At 41.6% G+C, this 21,618-nt stretch overlaps 1 protein-coding gene across 1 annotated transcript in view; it reads left to right on the top strand.

Annotated features, from left to right (window-relative positions):
- CCDC66 (coiled-coil domain containing 66) overlaps positions 1-21,618 on the top strand; it is a 275,197-nt gene that overhangs the window by 56,172 nt on the left and 197,407 nt on the right. Inside the window, exons 3-4 of the mRNA XM_078661583.1 lie at positions 11,097-11,122; positions 17,910-18,435. Coding sequence (XP_078517709.1) covers positions 11,097-11,122; positions 17,910-18,435 — 552 coding nt within the window. The remainder of the gene's footprint in view (positions 1-11,096; positions 11,123-17,909; positions 18,436-21,618) is intronic.

The raw sequence follows: 21,618 nt of genomic DNA, 5'->3' as shown, positions 1-21,618 counted from the left end.
ATGAAGAAGCAATAGTCGATCATGGAAATCAAGCTGGTCATGGAGACGGCTTAAATGTGACTACGTCAGATGAGGCTGTGGAACCACAGCATGAGACTCCCAGATATAGCTCCACTGAAGGCAACTACCAGAGTGTGTCAACCAAAGTTACTGACCCCGGAACATACCTGCCTCCTCAACTGAACCACGGGATTCTGGCAAGCAACATCTAACAGCAGACTGGGAGCCAAAACGTAAGCGATCAAAAAAGAATGGCCGCAACGAAAATATAATTCAGAATCCTAACTTGGTGGCCTACCCAATCTTCCACACTAGGAAAAGACCAGCCCTTACCGCTCTGATCCAAGAGCAAAATCCCTCTAGTGCCCTGGTAGAGGCTCCCTCTAATCCGAGCTTGACCCCGGAGTTCGTTTATTTGTCTCAAATGACCATTATCACGGAAACCTCCCCGAGCAAGTGCCTCACAAAATGCCACAGGATTAGCCGAGACAGGCAAATTGGAGCCCCAAATAACCCTCCCACTGAGTTAACTTGGGTAGGTCGATTTCAGGCTCAAACATCCACGTTGGGGGACTTTTTGTTTCTCTAAATAACATGCACAGCAATAGGAAGGGAGCGACGGTCCGTTTCCTTGGACTCAAGGGGGAATCCCACAACTGGCATGCTCCACCACCCCTCACCACAATAGGTCTTGCAGTACTCACCTCCCTTAACTGGTGTGACCTACCACCTTCTGAGTCACTTGTTGGCCCCAGGACAATTTGCAAGCTTCATCTGCAAGAACCTACACATTCTTCTACACGGAATACATGTTCAGGGGCTCTTTAACATTTTAAACCGGGGCAGTATCCTCCAGCTCGTTCGATCATGCTCTGAGAGTCAGATCGCAAGGCATCTCCTCTTTTTAACTTATCGATCCTGGCCCTGGCCAGAGTAATGAAATAAAGTAACCTGGAGATCCACTGAGCTGGCCAGAAGGTCCTCGGAATCTCAGAGACTTTCAAGCAGTGGGGGATTATAATCAAGAGAACCTGGATATCCACAATTTCTGGAGAGCTTGAAGAAAGAGGTCACCACACCGATTCGACCTAGACCAGCCTACTCAGTCTTAAGAAATGGCCAAAGTAAATCCCCAGTCCCTGTAACTCAGAAAACCAGCAGGCCCTATGATAATCCTGCTTCTGGCCCTGAAGCCGCAAGATAATTGGGGTTGGTTGTCGGGAGCTTTAAATTCAACCAAACATCTACGTTGACAAAACGCCAACTTAACCGATTACTCAGATCAGGGGCTTAAGGTATACTCCTGGAACATCAATGGATTGCCAAACAAGCTGGGAGACCGTGAAACCCAGCAGTACCTCCACTATTTTCAAATTGTCCTCCTACTATCTAGTTGGTCACTGAAGGCTCTCCATTTGGAGGGCGGTTACTGCAAAAACAACAATGATGGACAGAATGTGGATCAATGTCACACATTCACCCCAGTCAAAAGATCTGGGCCCAAATCCATCGTTTTTTTTGGAGGGCTACACAAATCACTTCATCCCTGCAATTAAACAACACTAGCATGGGCGCAGCAAGGATGGTATTGCCATTTACCTACCCATCAGCAATGCGATTTGATTAATCGGAACAAGACAGCGATGATGCAGGGCTACAAGTAGTAGGACTATCACTCAAAACGTACATCTGCAAAACCAAGAAAACCATCTTGGCAAATATTTACATTCACCCAAATGCTAGATTATGAACAGGGGTCTCTGGCAAGCTGGTTGACATCACCACAGGCTGCTGGTCGGAGAGGCCCAGAAATTATACCATGATTTCAGGTGTCTTCAATATGTGGCTATTGAGGGCACCTGTGAATGAGATCATGGACTCGCAAGACAGACACTGGATGACACCCCGTGAACATTAGGTAGACTGTAAACGGAGTGGGCAAAAATCTTCCAAATGTGGCTTCCACCAACATCTTAGAGACGAATGTATGACCGAATTTAGCTTGCGTTTTCACATGTGCCTTAGGAACTCAGTCATTAACACAAATGTGTCTTTTGCACTCATTTGTTCTGCACGCAAGTAATTTAACCGACTTGCCTTAGGAGGACGCTAGATATTGGAATAGTTTAATTTACTATTCCAACTCCAGTCTACGAAACAGTAGTGAAGGTGTTGGACTTTTATTCCAACACCTCTCCACCATTGTGCCCCTCCTAAAGCAAGTCATTGTATCAACTTGAGTGTAGAACGATTGCATGCTAAAGACGCATTCAGCGAGAATCTGGCTTCATCCTGAAGGATGTTTCCCCTCTGAGCCAATCTGATACCACTTCTGCTTGACTACTTAAACTAGTCTGCACAGCTGGACCAGTCTTAAGTATAGGGAAATTCCTGTCACCTCAGCCTTAGAGCAGTGATCACAAAACATATTGGTGCTCTATCACTGCAAGTCTAGTCCAGAAATAAATTGTAAAGGGCCGCAGAAAAGAGGCGCCAGGCCCTTGCGGAATCCCAGAAGCCGTTTATAAGGAAGACCCATCATTCTCGGCTGCACAACTAACACTGCTTTTCTCCACCATCTTGCAGCTGCATCACATTCCTCTTCATGACGTGGTTCGATTCTCGCAATAATGTTCAAGGGCGGAAACAAAGGGGTCCCTGGGAACTATTGCTTGGTTGCTCTAATTAACAGTGATGCCAAATATTTTGAAGGGATGGTACTAGAAAGCTACAGCATTGGGCTGAGGCTAATAACATCATTCTGCCAAATCAAACCTGGTTCACTAAGCATACAGGGACCTCTTCTTGGCCCTCTCGCTATTATCAGACTATGTAAAATCCAACAGCCAAACTATCTACTTGGGCTTCATCGACTACAAGTCTGCATCCAGTAGGATCAAGCGGGGGAGGTTTTGGCAGAAATTAGCCCTCCTTAACATCTTGGGTGGCCTACTAAGGGTCCTGGAATCACTGCACAATGACAAAGCTAGAATAAAAATCGGAGACGACCCTCGCTTGTCCAGGCTAATTGAAACCTTGCAAGGACTCAAGCAGGGTTGCTTCATTGCACCAACATTACTCAACCTGTTTAGCCTGGATAAAGGACAACTGTCTGAAGCTCAACACGAACATGACAGAAGTTCTGATCTTTGGCAAACACACCGCCGTTTGGAAAGACTCCTGGTGGCCATCGGAACTCTGAGCCACCGCCTCACCGAAAGACCACAACCACATCCTCTGTATTATCCTTGACAACAAACTCTCCATGAAGCGTCTTGTCAACGCCGTCTCCTCAGCCTGCTTCCTCACACGCCACATGCTCCACAACATTTTCTAGTGGCTCCCCTTAATCACCAGGAATACTGTAACTAAGCCCCTCATCACCATCCTACTGGACTGCGGCAAGGCACGCTTTGCAGGCATCACCACCAAACTATTGCAAAGACTCTAGATGATCCAGAACGCAGCCGCCAGACTCATTCTCAATCTGCCAAGAGAACCCTCATCACCCAGCACCTGAAAGACCTCTACTGGCTCCCTGTCCACAAGAGATGCAATTTCAAGCTCCTAGCCCATGCCTACAAAACCCTCCATGACCAAGGTTCCGCCTACATGAACCACCGCCTGACCTTCCACCAAACCCCCCCCCCCACCAAGGAACCTCAGCCCTGCTCACCTTGCCTCCCTCGGATACGCCACTCTCACGCCGAAGGGTTCTACTGCTCCCATCTTGCCGCCAAAGCCTGGAACACCCTTACCCCTTCCCTTCCACATCGCACACTCGCTGACTACCGCAAAGAGCTAAAGATTTGGCTTTTCGACTGAGACCTGCAGCAAGTGCCTGGATACCCTCTTGGATCACAAGTACAACTTGATTGATTGATCAGATCTGACTTTCAAATTAAACGCAGTCAATTGGAATCCGCCCAAACGTTGGGGGGAGGGGGGGCTTTCAGCTCTCAAATCTGCTGTTTGCAGATGATCTAGTCCTGATTAGGAGAACCAAAGTTAGTCTGCAGCTCCTTCTTGATGGAACCTCACCCTACTCAACTAGAAATCAAAAGACGCACACAGATGATGGAAGGAATGCAGAGCAAATCAAACATTCACCCCCATTCAAGAGATCCGGGGGGCTGTTCTAAGTTACTGGGGTCAACCACCTTTCCCACCTGGCCATCGACTGAGTCCTGGGCTTGCTTGACTCCCTCCCGCCGCCGCTACACCCTTTAAGCGGCCGCCGTGTGGAGGAACAGAACTACCCGCCCCAGACTCCCTAGCGTTATATGTGACACGGGTTAACCCAAATAAGTCGCTGGGACCTGGGTAGCTATCGTTATGAATAGAGGGGTCCCAGTGAGGGAGAGCAAATTATTTAGAAGAACAATCGAGTAAATCTCATGAACAAAAAATACCTCTATAATGTTTTATTCACACTATAGGAAAACGAGCATTGTTGAGTATTCATGAAGTATATACAATTATGATGGTACAGGTGCCCCGGGGGGATGGAGGGGAAGTGATATAGTGAAGGTAAGGTGGGGAGGGTTCCTTTGTGACAATAAAAAACACGATATTTATCCAGTATTATTAGGATACCAATGTTAAACAATATACAAAGCAAATGATTACTCAATGACAGAATACTCAACAATGCTCGTTTTCCTATAGTGTGAATAAAACATTATAGAGGTATTTTTTGTTCATGAGATTTACTCGATTGTTCTTCTAAATAATTTGCTCTCCCTCACTGGGACCCCTCTATTCATAACCAGACTCCCTAGCGGCAGCAGCCGCCACCGCGAATCTCGCGCACGGAGGCGCTTCAAATTCCTGCACAGCCCCGGTGGAGTGGGGGCTGTTCTAAGTTGCTGGGGTCAACCACCTTTCCCACCTGGCCATCGACTGAGTCCTGGGCTTGCTTGACTCCCTCCCGCCGCCGCTACACCCTCTAAGCGGCCGCCGTGTGGAGGAACAGAATTACCCGCCCCAGACTCCCTAGCGGCAGCAGCCGCCACCGCGAATCTCGCGCACGGAGGCGCTTCAAATTCCTGCACAACCCCCGCGTTGCGGGACGCGCGCGGGCGTCGCCGGGAGAAACCCGGGACAAGGGCGGGCCCTCTGTGGCCCTCAGAGGCCTGAGGAGGACGGGACGGGCCCCACCACTTGGTGTTCCCAGGAGGAGGTTAAGCCACTTTTTTGACATTTTGTATTGGACTACAGTACTTGCCCGATATTCTAAAGTAGTTCATTCTTATCCAACTCGTATTACGCACCAGAAAGGGGTTGTTACAAAACTAGCGTTTGGGTGGGATACTTGCCTGAGGATGCATAAACACCACGTAAATAACACACTGTTACTTTCGCGTACAGATGCTGATAAATTTATTTGCCATCAGCCTGTAGTCAGTCCTTCTTGTAATTATTCCTCCCCTCAAATCATCAACATAGATTGTCCACTCTCACTGTTGGAGGAGTTAAACAGTCTGTGTAAGACTAGCTATGCCCCTGTAGGATTACCATCCCCACCAAAAAACATTACTTTGCTCCCTACAAATGAGAGAGTGTTGGAACCCTTCCCTATATTTACAAACACAAACACACAATGTACAGTATCTGCCCGGCCCACACCTAACAAAAGGAAGCATGATGAGGAAAAATATAATGAGAGTGAATCCAAAGTACAAAAAAATACAAAACAAATCCCCAATCCTACCCTTACCCCCTACCAATTTTCCCCTTACTGCAGAGCCGGTTGAAAAATCAGATGACCTAGCTCCTTCTTCCCAGTTGGTCCTAATGTCAATGATCGAACATTTGATCAGATCGATTATACACCCCTTAATTGACAAAATCAACATCCTGGGGGATAGACTGTCAGGGATTGAGGAAAAAATCACTTTTAATTTGTTAACCACTACCAAAGCTTCTATACCTACCCATCCCGTGTCAATTGTTTCTCCAAATAAGCCTAAACCTGCCATTCAAAATAAACTTGCTCAAACTCGAGCACCAGTTCCTACCATTCTGCCCTCTAATATTTCTAAAGTCTCTCCTAAACCCACTACGCCGAAATACCTTGTCCCCAGAGTAGAGCGCAGCAGGGTTTCTAGAATTCATCTACCTCCACAGGCAGCCCCATTTGTATGCGTCCTCTCGGGAGTTCCGCAATTGAAAAAGGGAAAACCAGAAAGACAACACGACTTGTTCAGTTTTGGCTATCAAAAAATAGACCCATGCCCCACGATCTTGACGGCGGGATTGTGAGCGTGAGGAGAGTGGGCTGGCTGGGCCCCTTCCGAAAGACATTATTGGTGACTTGATACTAATAAGATTCAAGAGTAGAAACATTGTCCCATACCTCCGAAATTGGCAACTTAAAGAAGACGATGGCCCCATATCCATCTGGGATTTACATGACTTCTATCCAAGCACGTCATATATCCCTCCCTCCAGCCCTATGACCAAGGATTGTACCAGGTTGGGTAGAGGAGGTTGCTTATCGCCCCATTGTAGTTTTCCCGCCCCATTCAGATTTGACACACTGTATAATATAATATAATATAATATTTTTTAACTATTGCGACCTCTTGCACATTCCCTTTTGATGTAATGGAAGAATTGTCATCATAAACCCTTAAAGTATGTTATTATCAGGATGAGCAAATGTTTGTTTTTTAACCAGTAGATAATTTGTGTTTCACATGTATGCGTTTTTTAACTATGATTGTATTTTGTAACTGAACGCTTTTAGGATTTTTATACAAAAATCGAATAAAGCATATCGAATCGAGATCCGGGTTCCATCCATTGTTCCATTTGTTCTTTTGCTCACCATGACACCCCAGTTTAGATCCAACCATATGCAAATCAGTCTTGACCCTGTGCCTCATGGGAACAGTCCAGACCTAACAGCCAAGCCAGGTCCTCCCTAGACCGGAAACAAGCATTCTGTGACTGGTTTTGGGGCATCATCCCTCATCAGCCAGGCTAGCTTGAATCCAGTGGCACAGTGAGCTCGGGACCCACGTCTGGGCATACCCGGCGCACTTAGGACGAAAAGCAAAAGACACACAGATGATGGACAGAACATCAGCCTACTCCAACTAGGAATGGCTTGACAATCAATGACAAGAAAATTAATTAAGAAAATTAAGATCCTGGTCGTTCAAGGCACTAGATCACAAAAACCGACGTGGTTTCTGGACCAAGAAAATTTCGGGTCAACTAAAAGTTTTAAGGACCTCCGAGTACTTCTATAAGAATGGGAGATACAGCGATCAATTTAAAAGAAATCAAAGAAGGGCAGTGCATTGACCTTCGTCCTTGGGTCTCTCTACACAAAAATTAAAGTTCCTACACTTACGCCGATCCTCCAGGTGGCCAAAGCAAAGGTTGGAACCTTAGTTTATGGAAGCAAGGTTCTTAAGGGGTGGGATAGAGCAATACTGGACAAAATGCTACTTGGGATCTACAGATCTATTTTACAGCTACTCTCCCACTGATCACCAGCCAAGATAAGGCTGGAATTTTGCTTTGTTAAGCAGAAACTGGCACGAAAAGCAATCTTCGCAATGTGTTGTCAGCAAAAGAAGAGTCACTGGACCATTACCTTTGGTCCGACTGAAAACAAATAATAGCTTCCCTGCAAGGTCCTACTTCTCGAAGGCCTTGAGCACCCTTGGTCTAACGAGTGCTTGGGACCTAACCACTAGCCATCAGTAGTTCAAAAGCCTAAAAAGCAAGCACACATCAGCTCTCACTACTAGAAGATCAGGCCTGCCTGTCTTGACGCAAACACAGCTGCATGACTCTCAATACCGATGCATGGCTGAAACCACGGAGCTACCTATGCGAACTCTAAAATGATTAGACCAAGGTACAGTTCATGAAACTCAGGATGGGGATTTTACCCACCACAATTTATTATACCGTATGGAAAAGACGAGAGGCGCAGGTGAATTGTCGGCTATGCGGCCAGGGTCAAGAAGACATTATTCACATACTTTGCTAGTGCCTCACCCTTCTGAAGGACCGGCAGGGACTGCTATGAAGAATGTGGAATGACCAAGGCATAAGGTCCTGCAGGGAGGCCGTGTTGGCCTGCTTTGAACCATCGGACATTAGGTTAACCTGTGCACTGGGGACATTTCTTAAGCAATTCACAGAAAAGGTTGAGGCCACAGCTCCAGCAGATGAAGGGAAGGGGTGTGACTAGATAATTTACAGCTCTAGTTTCAGACCAAACTCCCGCCCTTGACTATCTGTGTACGTAGGCTTTATAAACTGGGTAAAGTATTTCAATGCCAAGCCAGTTGCACTCGCACCTCTCATAATAACACCCATAGCACCCTACCGACCTGGCATCATGGTCCATGTTTTTTAGCCTTCGTCTTCTTCCACCCTTTACCATTTGGTACACCAACAATACCTCCACCCTAAATGACTCATAAAGTGCACGTAGGTCCACCAGTCGGGGGAAGTGTTTTTTTTTATGCCTAAACTCTTGCGCACACGCTTTCTATCGATCACAGCCTATGCCCCTTCATTCCCCTGTGCTCTGATGCAGTTTTAATCTTATTTTAGGCATATTGTACGTTATCCGCTGCACCCCCACATTTCACGGTTTTATTGATTGCAAAAATTGGTTTTACGCGAATCCGTATTGTATTGGAAGAGGGTAGCATGTCTAGAAAATTGGCAGCATTCTACTGGCACGCTTTCATTATATACACTCCCGCCAGTTGAGATAACTGGTGTTAATAGTCTTGAGGCCGACTCACCTCAATCTACAGGATAGGAAGTGAGTCCCTTCAAAACCTTTCACAAAACGTTTCTCCAGATCGGTCTTGATTTTTTAAAATGAAAACACTGATGGCACTATATGTCTGTTTTATGTAATTCTTTTAAGATATGTTTAATGTATTTACTGTGTACTGTATTGCAACAGTTTTAATAATCAAGCAATAAAGATTACTTACACCTGCCAGCTATGGCTAAAAACTCTTCAATTTTTCAAATCTGCCATTTCATCAATCTTATCAAACTTCCATAATGCCTCTAGTTTGTAGTGTTTGGTGTGTCCCTTGACTCTGGTGCTGGGAGTGGCAGATGATAGCATTACCTGTGGCAGTTGTTCATCTACTGACATGTTATAATCCATATTTGATACACTTTCATGGCTCCTAAATGTAAATAGGTGGCTTCTTGTCAGTATTCTACTGGAGTATTATGTTAAGCAGCTAACTCAGGTTTGACCTTTGTAGAATGCATTAGTAGCACTGCCTTGGGTAGAAAAATATTGGTGGAAATTTACCTGATGAAAAATAATATGGGGATAGTTTAAACTGAGGTTTTATGTGAAACTCCTAAAATAATCACAGGATTAAGAACCAGACGTAATAAATATTTTTCAATATGGTATAGTGAAAACTATGATGTTATAGGATCCTTGTCAAGCACCTTGACCCACATGTTGTAGGGCCTTAGGTAGAATTGTAGTTCATCGAGCTGTACTAGCACCATATTAAGGAAATAAACCTAATATTTAATCAAACATTTCAGTGTAATGTAGAGTGCTATGTGATCTGTGATTGGCACTTTGCCCCAAGTATCTTAGGTCTGAAGTTATAGTAGTAATATTTTTATCAAAAGAATGGTATTGATGAAAGCTTAGCTAACTTCTGAATTCAAATCTTTTAAAGCAAAAAGGTCCAGCAAAACCACTGAACTGTTTCTATAAAATATCGCTTTACTAAAGTTGCCTGTAACTCTGTGCATTATATATCACTCTTTCACTAGTGAAAAATTACTGGAGTAGATTATCCCTTTTTTTCATTTTGTTTTTTAAATCTCCAAGGCATAATCAAAGGCTTGCCACTTACTTTTCTTGAGCAGATAAACACCCTTTTATCATGAGCCTTCGTGAAAAGAGAACCTAGAACATTATTCAAATAGATTTCTGGAAACATAATAATGTGAACGTGGAGTTCAAAGTACAGATTCATAATTGTAAATTGTAATGGTGGAGAAGGAGAGACGAGATATGAAGAATTAGAGATGTTTGTTGTGGCACACCTTGGTTTCCTTCAAATTTTTACTGATTTAAATTTGATTTTAAAAGAGTAAATATGCTAAGCGGAGAGAGCCAGTACCAATAGTGTCCGTGAAGCGTTTTCCAAAGTGTCCCAATTTGTGCAAGTTGATAAGGCATATCTTTTTATCGGCAGCAACTATTAATAAATGGATATCAAAATATAGAGGATTTGCTGGCAATACGGTCTGAATGGTATGAACAACTGGGTTATGAATTTTTTGATTTTATATAATTTGTAACCTTATTTCCTGAATAAGATGCAGTTCCACCTTCGACACACACAGAAAAATATTTGACTATAAAAGTAATTTAATCAGTTGGCGCACTGGGATAGTTTATTTGACTCGCTAAATTTGGTAAGGGATTAACTTGGGGTGGGGGGGGAACTCTGCACCTCATTTTTGGGTAATAACATTTAGAATATTAGTGAACTCCTGCTGGGCAAGGTAGTGCCACTGCGAATGTATTTAATAGTGTCCTGAAAATCTGTAGTAAAGGTCCCGAAATTAAAGCTATATTGACGGATTGGGTGGAGGACAAAGTTGTCTTGTTTAAATAGGTTAGGATGTTCAAGTGGAAGGATGATTCCGTAGGTTAAAAGCTTCTCTCTCAGGAGTTCATTGACTTAAATGGTTGGCAACATAGCGGGCCACCTTGTGCTATGTGAAAGGGCTGGATTTATTTGTATTCTCTTCCTCTGTTATTTTTTTTTTATATATGTTAATATTTACTGAAAAGGGTAAGGCTTCCTGCGTTTGGGTGGTGAGTTTTGAATGGGTTGTGTGAAGGTAATGTATAATGATGGTGTTCTGCCTTCTATTTAAACTTTACCCGTTTAAAAGGTTCTTTTCTTGAAACAGTTGTTAAAATATTGTTTGTTACAATATTGTTAAAATCTGAGTGAATTATGTTGTATGTTTTAAGTTGATACTTGAAGAATGTTTTGCTATTAGGAAAGTTGTACTTTTCAGTATTTTTACTTAATGCTTTTATATCCTTGCAGCAAAAGAATCAAAGAACCAGAAGTTGGTAAGTCCTACCCATGTTTGGGTTTTAACTTCACTTTTGCTCTAGTAGATCTTTTGTTCTTAACCCATAAAACATGCAAAGCTTTTCGTAAAATTGGGCCATGTCTCTTTAACCACTTGAGTGTGAACATATTTGTTCACTATACAACCATTGATAATTGTTTTTCTTACTAAAGTGCAAACATGTTTTTCCTCCCATGGACCTCAAGGAGTAAGCATCAAAAAGACTTTGAGCTAAGAGTTTGACTTTATTGTTTCCTTACAATAGAAAATTAGTCTTTAAGCTGTTATGGGACCATATTTCTGGTATGTATTTGTTTTCATCTTTCCAGCTGACTTTTAAGCTGATAGTTGGGTTGTTTATAAGCTGTCGTTCATTGTTCGTCCTTTAGATTAGAGCCTGTATTCCTCAGTGATATCCAGGCTTCAGAAGCCATGTGTGAAGCCACCTATAAATCTACATTAATAGCCTATTCAAAAAGAGAATTAAGGACCTCATTCTTAAAGGCAAGTATATCCCTGATGTTCCCCTAAACACATCTCTGTGTATGAGCCCAATGCAGATGGTGGCTGCGAGTCCCATTTGCCTCCATTATGTGCTTCCATTCGGAGAGTGCACATGCACAGCCATGCAGGGTAGTGTTTCATCCACTGTTGTGAGCTTATGTTCATGTATACCTACATTTTGAAGGGTATTCTGATGTTCCTCCTATGGATACTTGGGGGCAGTCACAGATTGCACCTATTCCCATAGAATCTTCCAGTTAAGGAAAGTGTACTTGTCTCCACTATCAGCAGTAACTGAAGAGGAGGGCATTTGGTGGTTAGAATATAGTATAGAGAGTGCAGTAAGTGCAATGGTGCAACAATGTCCTGTGTTGTGGATTTTATCTTTTAGACCATTTCCTTAGGATCTGCAAATATGGTCTTTTTGTTGTCTCTAATGTTACTCTAGGTAATAAAGACGTTATAAGCATACCTTAACTCCTGACCTAGAATCTCCAGATGGGTTACAGACAACTGGTGGAGCATGATCTATTGGAAGATCAAAGCATTGCCCCTTGTTTCCCACAAATTGTTTTATAAATGCTAAATATAGAAAACTGGTTACAGGATTTAAATTGTCTCTACTTATTGGACAATGCTGAATCTGAGGGAGGAAAGGGCCCTCTGATTACCCAAGAAAGGACTAGAGGTATGATTAGATTTGATCTTCTCTTTAACAGTTGACCTTAACATCCAAGTGCACCACGTAAATTGATTGTGTTTATGATAGTAGAGATCCCGATTTTCTATTTTGCGATTGCATTTAAGGAATGGCAAATTGCGATTCCTTAATTGCAATGTATGAAGCACAGAAAAAGTGCAATTTGGCCTTAAGGAATCGCAAATTACCACCAACTTCAAGTTGGTGGTACTTTGCAATTTCTTTGAAAAATTCACTTTTTTGTAGTTTTCTAAGTGCCATGTGGTGCACATACATGCCCTTAGGGCATGTATGTGCACCACATGTGCACACATACATATTTCAGGGGTGCAACAGGGTGTCCTTTTGACACCCTGGCACCCTTGAAATTGCATTCTCAATTTGCAATTCTCTAATTGCGAATCGCAAATTGAGAATGTCTTCCCATTCATTCCTATGGGCCTCCTAGCCCATAGGAATGAATGGGAAGGTATTGTCTAATTGCAATTCGCAATTTGCGAATTGCAATTAAGTTATGCCAAGGAATCGCAAAATATTTGCGAATTTTTTATTACATCCCGTTTTGCAATTCTCAAATAGTGATATCGTCACTATTTTTGTTACTTGTGGAAAAAAGTAATCATTACATCTGAAGTCCATTAGCAAGTATATATCCTGAGCTGACTGACTAATGCACAGTAGCCTCTTCTTCAAGGTCCACGTGACATAGCTATCCTCTTATTTTGGATTCTGTGGCTGGAAGTGTGGGATGTAGAGTGTTTCTAAAACTGTCCTGTAATACTGACATTCCTTTTTTAAGGCCCTGCTTTGAAAATAGCATATTCTGTTGTGACTGACGTAAATTCCAGTTGCCCTTTCTCCTCCTTTTGGCTAGTGTGGTTTCACAAACTCAATTTGGGGATGTGTAGGAGGGCCAAGGTTGATTAGTCAAGTGTAGGTCCGGATCTACCTGTATTAATAGCACTAGGATTTCATATTATTTTGTCAGAGTACTTGTCATTCGGTCTGTAGATGGGCAGCCCATACACTTTTTTCATGGGAGCCCACCTACGTGGTATTGTGACTGTAGCCCACTTCAGAAATGCAATTGTTGGAGCGGAGTTTCTTGTATCTCAATCTTCAGTGTAATCATTAAATAACCACTGCCACTGGCCGTATGGACCTTTGATGGTCGATGAAGAGAAATGAGGAGCAATCATCCTCTATTGATATAGATTTATGTGAAGTAAATAAAGAGAGTTAGTGTGTTAAATGTTTTTTTTTCAAATCTTTTAAGTTTTCATCTATATATTTATTACACATTAATCTTTAGATTTCAGCATTAAAAGTTTAATATCTATAAATCGATTATAAAATACAACAGAATGTTCAGCAAAATCAGTCAAAATAATATTAAAACAATAAGCGTGTTCCATAAAGGAAACTCCCTATTCTAAATAGAATTTGGAATAAGAGAAGAAAGGTGTTGATTCAGAAGCTCATAAAGAGTTCTGATAAGGAAAAGATCAATGCCTTTTCATTATAAGCTGGAAAGTATTCTCCGCTCAAAATAACATGAATGAGTGGAGGTAGATGTTGGGGGCTATTTTAACTTTTCGTAAAATATAACCGTTATTTCTTCATTGTAAAAAACAGGATCCTGTCCCAGTACATGAAAGGAAACGTTGAAATATACATGTAGACCTTTGTAAAAGATGTGCTTACTAAGACCAATTAATAAGACAAAAAATATGAGAGATTAATAAACCTGGGCTGAAAATAGATGCTGGATTTGTAGCACAAATGTATTTTCTCAAGTCTTCTTCATTCTCCAAAACAATATCGGCAAACTCTTGGGAACAAGTTCACTCTCCATGCTCTCACCAGAGTATAATAGACTTTCAGACATTTATCCTAGGAAGGCTAGACAGTTTTTTTCTTCCTGCCCTAATACTTCTTCCCATGAATCATTCTTCCTGTCGTTATCGCCTCCTCCTTATGAGAACATCACTACCAGCTCTCTAATACAAAACAAGTGTCAATTCACTAGTTAACAGTAGGCTTTGGGAGTTGCAACATCTGCAGCAAAGTGAAGAAAAACATCTTGCGAAAACAACTAATCAATGTGCTAAACAGGCCTTTCTGTGTTCATTTATTATTTTCCAGTTAACCTTGCAACAGCTGTTAGTCTAACTTAGTTCAGCACTTTATTTACATGCAGGCCTATAAACTTAAGTATGGATACCTACTACAATGTTTTTCATTTTAGCATGTATTATTGTAAACGTAAACTTGTGCACATTATTAATATGAGTGTTTTCAATAACAGATAACATTCGCTACAGCACAAAAATAGCTTTCCTGTTTATCGATCCTGATTTGTAAAAAATAATCTGCTCTGGTTCTGCTTTGCCATGTATGCTGTTAACTTTCACTTTTCAGGCCCAGCTTTCCAATGGGGCCTTTATTATTCCCTCAAGAATTGTTAGTTTTTCAAGTAACTTCATCAACATTCTATTTTACTCCTTAGTTAACCTATAAGGCTTGGATTTGGCAATGTCTGAATCTTATATGTGTAAAAATAACTTTTAAACTTTGACACCTTTTGTTGGGGCGTATTCCGCTTCCTCTTGGCTCCTTATGCCTTATTTTACTGTGTTTGTTAAGCACAGTGGTATGGCCACAATCCTAGTATAGTGATCTACAGATAACACATTATTACAATTTACCACATGCCAGTTGCAAACACTTGGCAGCAATATACATAGTTTGTTTACTAGGAAAATAGTAATAGATTCATAGAGCTAGGGAAGGATTCGTTTATGGACACATGTTACAAAGTATGCTAGAATCCATGCGGCCTCTGAAGACCACCCAAAATGCCTTTGCCAACAATTCAGGGTTGTAGGAGAAAGACCGACAAAACAGGAATTTTGCTTTCTATTTTGAATATCAAGCAAAGTTTGTTTCCCCTCTTTTCTTGCCTTGATGATCTCCAGTATAAGCAAAGATAAGCTGCAGTTAGAGTACAGACACAAAAGGTAAATTTTTCAGTCCAGTATTTAGACGTGTTGGTGTGTGCATTCAGACTTTCAGTTAATGAATCCAACAAAGGAGTGCCAACTGAGATCCTGACCTGGAGAGAAATATGGTTCAGGTTTTGTTTGTGATAAGAAGGGTCTTATTTTGGAAGACAATAAGGAAATGAAGAGAAGGCTTTTATTGGTTCACATTGGCCCATTGTTGTGCAATGAGACAAGAGCTTGTGCAGTTGTTTGAAATTTAGGTTTTGGGATGAAGGGCTAGGTACTGTGCAGGAGGCTGATTAGGTACCACACCATGTGCCCCTTGAATGACTGTGATATGTTGATAAAGAAGATAAACAACTTTGATCTTGTGAGTTTGGAGGAGAATCTGTTAAGCTGATTGCTGCATGTTGGTTTTTCATTGTATACTGGTGCGATTAAACTCTGTTCTAAAATAATTTAACTTGTGACAGATTATCAACAACCAGGAATAAATGTTTTCCAGGTAGTGTTTAAGTACTTTTTTTTTTTTATCAACAATGTAATGGGTCAGCCAAATACTGGTGTAGAGTAATAGATGTTCAGCTTGCAGGACTACTAGGGGTTCCGTGAAGAGACTAAATATAGCTGGAACAAGAATAGAGTCTAAGGGGGCTCCATGTATGACTGGGAGGGTGGTGATTTATAATCCCTGTTCATGTATTGCCGATTGCATATTGCATGAAGAGAAACAATTGAAGGCGGTTCTTGGGATGTTCATGTGGATTGAGAGGGGGCCCAGTGGTCTTACTGTTAAACAATAGCAATGGCCTACAATGTTGAGGTGTAAATTCTGAAATCCAGATGTAAACCTCGCCAGTATGTCTCAGGAGATTTCGAAGATCTGTTTTCTGCTGAGTTGTCAATATTGGAGATCTCTTTTCCTTGATGAGGAAGGAGAGGATTTAGCTGTTACCAAAACGGATGGAAAGGTGCCGGAGTTTAAGGAGAAGTTATGAGAGTGGAATGTGTTGCATAATATATTTGTGGGAGATAGGAATATGTTTAATTATTGGTTGTCAGGGACAGAAGGATTGCCAGGTGAGAAAATTGAGAGAGCCATGGGTCATATTGTGAAATAGCGTGTTAATTGTGTTGCTGAAAAGTAGTTGGTTGCTTGACCCTCCATTGGGGTAGGAGAGTGACAAGTGATGGAAACACATCAATGAGTGATTGAGTCCCATTAATAGTGGTTTGCTTCCATTGTGATTCTGTGACTCTTATGCTGTGGTAATGACATTTACGGTGGCAGTTGGCACCATTGTGTCTGGGGCATGGCGAAAATCGTGAAGAAAATGTCAATTTTGAGGGTTAGTTTTCACCATACTTTATACACAAAAACAGCAGTGTGATTTGATGCACATTAGGAAGCAGTCCCAGCACCTTTGATTGAAACTCTCCCGAGGGAATGTCAGCAAGAAAGGAAGGAGGAAGTGTATTTGATCACACCAGGCCTAATTATATATTGTAAACATGGTCCCAGAGTTATCCGTTATGACAGCCCTATTGATGTAATGCACACATAGATTATTAATTCAGTCGTCTGAAGATACCTGTGAGGAGGCACGGACAAGAAATGTAAAGGGTATGGAATCGAAGGTTACACATTCATTCTCAAATGTCTGATGTGAATAAGGCAGAGATTGTTTGAATCAATACAAGTAAAGGATGTTCCCTGGCAAAGTAATGTTAAATGTGAGTAGGGCACTTGTGAAAGCCTTGGGCACAAATTTACTTAAACATACTTGTTCTGTGATTTAAAGTGTCCTAAGAACCCCAAGATCAATGTATACAGTTTACTGAGCCAACTATGCTGACACTAGGCTCCACCTACCCATTTTTTAAAATTTATTTTTTAGCTTGTTTAAATGACATGTGGGCCTGTGGTAAAACGGTCAAGAGGCCCATTTCATCTACAAACTTACCATTGAAAAGGTTGTGCCCCAACAAAAATCAGCCAAAAGAAAAATAAATAGAATGGGATCAATGAGAGGCACAGATAATGGGAGCGTTATTAGACAATCTGTATCTAGAGCAGCTATTCACATTGGCAACCTCTAACCGTTCAGTCCAGAAATTGATTATTTTAGGGACTTTGGGTTATATTGGAAGTTCTAAAACTCTTCTGAAACAATCTGCCTTCAAAAGACCGTCCAGTTTAGACCAATCGTTATCTGTTAGCACTCCTAAAATTAAGAATGTTCTCTCTACCTGCAAACTAACATATATTCGGTAAAGTGTTCTTGCTCTACATCATTTTTACATATTGACTTGCTTCTTCTTTTCGGTAATCTAAGTGCTTCTGTATAGAGTATCAATTGAACCAGATTATGTGTGACATTTTAATTTCAAACATCTGGAAAGTTTGTCAAGAAATGTTGTTCATTTTTTTATAATGTTTGAAGTAATGCCGTGATGTGATGTTAAAATTAATATGTTGTTACTTTAGAACTTCTCTCACTGCGATTTGATGCCCCCTAACTGTCCGTATGTACAACTTTTATATAAATAAATAATTCTACATTTTTGCTTCACAGAGTGGGTTTAAAAAGAGACTACAAGCACAACCCCCTGTGCTAAAACCGACTGGACAAATTCTTAAAGCAACACAGAATCAACAAGTTCTTAAAGCAACACCAAATGGACACTTATTTAACCCAACACGGAACGCGTCTGTCGCAAATGAAAAGCTTTTTTCCAAAAAAAGAACTGTGTCTGGACTTTCAGAAACCAAGAGTGAAAGAAACACTGGCTCCTTAGCTTCAAAGAAACCATACAGTGATCCGCTTCAGCAAATAAACAGTGGCCATGATATAATAATACAACAAGATAATCCAACGAGAAAACCCAGTGAGCAGAAGTCACTCTCTTCTGTTAAAAAGACCTCCCAGTCCACAGCGTTTTCTAAACAAAAGACTGCTAAGAAATCCAACATATCTGCTGAAGATCTACGGGAAAGTTTAGTATGTTTGACTCAGGAGCAATTCCAGCAAATTTTGAAGACCATAAATCAAGCAACTAAAGATACCCAACAAGCCAACAATGGTACAGAACAGTCATCAGGTAAGTAGTATATTCGATATACATGGTGCTTTGGCAACTCATAGTCCACATATTATGTTCAGTTCTTGCCTTATAGAAGCATTGAGTGAGCCTCCCTCTGACATTGGCTTTTTTTGCTTCAGAATTTGTGCCACTGGCATGTGACCTTGTCAGCCACACAGTGGATCAGCCCACATGAGAAATGTTTTCAGTCTTATTTCTATTCTCTGTCGGTGTATCCTTTTGCCTCCATTGGTGTGCATGAGGTACTATTTTACATCTGAAATCAGCTGCTGACCAGCTCAGTAACACAGGGAAACAAGCACTGACAAACATCTGAAATATAGATACTGTAAAAAGAAACCCTTTTTTTCCGTAGCATCCATTTGGTTTGTTGCTTTTGTCTGCACTTGCTCTCCACTGCTGCCGGGAAAGCAAGCATTGTTAAAACCAGTAGGTTTAATAGTATGTGTGTGTTGTGCTCAAGCCTGATACGCATGGCACACAAATGTCAAACCTTTTAGCTTTGTCAGGCATATTTAATGTGCAGCTGCTCTCATATTACTACAGTCTTCCCAATAAAATGGCACTAAAATTTAGCTTTTTGTTTGCCACTGGAAGGAGGCTTTTGCTTGTGGATATAAACCAAGTTATAGTGAAATTTTATTGCTAACGGCACACACTGCACTTTAAAACGTTTGCACTAAGTTCAATTTTTTCCCCAAGAAATCTGTGTTTTTACCTGAGGACATTTAGCGCTGTTTTAAAATTTTACTTGTGTTTCCTGTTTTTCTTTGGTGTTTTTTGCATTGTGGGCTACGTATGGCATCCTGATCCGCCCTCTTTTGCAAAGGGGGTAGTTAACTGCCATTTTGTCAGTGCCATTTTAGGAACTCCATCTTGGGCTACGCTCTAGTATCCCTTCTGTGCCTCCTCACACAAGGTCCACGGCCTTTAATATTGGAGGCGATGAGTGGCCATGGGCGCTTGAAAGGCATGCTCATCTGCCCTTGAACTGGGCCAGGAACCGTGGTTCTAACTTTACAACTTTATATACGTTGTCTGCACTTCAGCTGCTGGCATGCTGTGTCCTCCAAAGATTGCCAGCATAGTTTTCACCCGCTACAAAGTGTGCTACTCTGTCACCAATGCAAGGTCAAACTTTCATCTAAAGTTGATAATCATGATCATCAAAGCAATGCTCGACTCATACTAAGGCAAAGTTTTATCTTTTGTTAGCTTAAATTGTCACTCCCTTGTAAAAGAAAATGTTAATGTTTTTAACTTTATATAGTTGATCTTAAACCTGATGCTCTTTTCCTAACGGAAACTTGGTTAAATGAGCATTCTGCACCTGATATCGCTATGGTCGTCCCTGGTGGTTATGGTATAGTTAAATGTGATCATTTTGAAAAGAATGAAGGGGGATAGCAATTACTTTTAAATCTTATTCCAGTAAACTCATAGCCACACCCAACTTACTCATGTTATATGTAACGTGTGCATATTGAACGGAGGCAACAAAGGTACAGTACCCACAGGTGATTTGCCAAAGAAAGAACCGTTCTTGGCCAGATGGACATAAATCTGGAAAAGGAAGTCTTTAAAGAACTTTGGAGTTTTAGGGGTACAACTTCGAAGTTGGGTGTACAGAGCAAGGGGGTGACAATCCCAAGTTTCTACATGTTTAATGGGATATGTGGGTGGTGAATAATGTGTTAGTCGATGCAGTGAAAGTACTGGCATGGACAGGAGAGGGAGCAGATCGTTTATAGAGCCTAATGAATTTCATGGGGAGCTGAAGCAGCTTACCGTGAGTGATCAGTGCAGTTCTGGGAGGCAAATTTAGTACAGATCAGTACTCAACAAAGGTGCACCGGAATGGAAAATGGAAGCAAGTCCCTTGTACTCTAAGAATGTGAATAGGGCTAGGGTAGAATCCTAATTTCACAGGCCTGGAGCTGTTTTCCTGTCAAGTTTTGGAGAAACGCATCGATCCAAATGCATGCTATTCCCAACAGTCCTATTGGGTACGTTTCGCATTTTCCCAAAATGGTGATGCTCGGAGGACCAAATAATACATTTTTACCTCCCAAATACTTTTAGCTGCTGCACTCTCTGTCTTTCAAAAACAGGCACATGTCCAGCTACCTGCAGTAACTCTCCTGTGCGCCTCTTTGAAGGCAGTGAGGGACGTTGTGAGAGCTGCTACATCTGCCAAGTGTGCCCCGCCGCTGTAACGAAAGCGGTATGAGCCATGAGAACTGAAATCAAGGAAGCCAATGTATTTAAATAACGCTGTGCGTGAACAGAGTTTCGCGAAGAGCAGGGAGAAAAGAGGGACCAGCAAAATCAAGCCTCGAAAAATCTACTTGCCCACTCGCTGTGGCGAATCAGATTTTATCAGGTCGAGCTATTTTTAGCACCTACTCTACTAGTCTGGCAAGTGAATTAAGCTATAAGGAACGGGTGTCCTGTCCATTCAGAAAGTGAATGAGACAATAAAGAGGCCTTTAAATCTCGTTTTTATCTTGACACATTTGCGTTCTGCTCAAGGACAGAGGTCAAATGTCCGTTTGTCTTTTAACAAATGGTTGCTGTATCCTGGAAAATGGTGTTTACTTTTCTTCTTCCTATTAGAGTTAGATGTTTTTGCCAAGTGAGCTGTCTGACAATTATTGTGAAACAAAAGGCTGTGAGTTGCCTGTTATTTTTTCTAACCGACAACATTTAAACCGCTTCTAAATGAATAGTACAAGTATTTCAAAATATATCCAGAGTTAAAAAATAATTTTTTTTTATTCTGAAGTGTGATGCAAACAAGGATTTAAATGGGATCAAAACAAATCAGAACACTTTACTTGGTGATGTGCAAATGACAAATATTTGCAGAAACTCTATTTCCAAACATTACACACTTTAACCGCTTCGCCGCGGCGGACATTTCGCCGCGGTGCGTGTGAATCTGATGCGTGCGCAGATCGAATGGCTCCTGGCCGTCCTCCACACACGCCCACCGTGACGTTGGACGGCCGGGGGCCATCCGACGCATGGAAGTGGATATAGTTTTATCAGTAAAACCACGTCCGTGAGAAATGTTGTGGCCATTTCAATGGACAATCTGCTGGTTCCAAACGAGTGTGCTACCACTTCATGCATGTATTTATTAAAAGTGCTAATTTTTTAACAGGACTTGAGAATCAT

Source organism: Lissotriton helveticus, chromosome 9 (assembly GCF_964261635.1).
Source record: "Lissotriton helveticus chromosome 9, aLisHel1.1, whole genome shotgun sequence".
Taxonomy (NCBI): domain Eukaryota; kingdom Metazoa; phylum Chordata; class Amphibia; order Caudata; family Salamandridae; genus Lissotriton; species Lissotriton helveticus.
The sequence above is the reverse complement of the archived record's forward strand: the minus strand, read 5'-3'. Positions and strand labels throughout refer to the sequence as shown.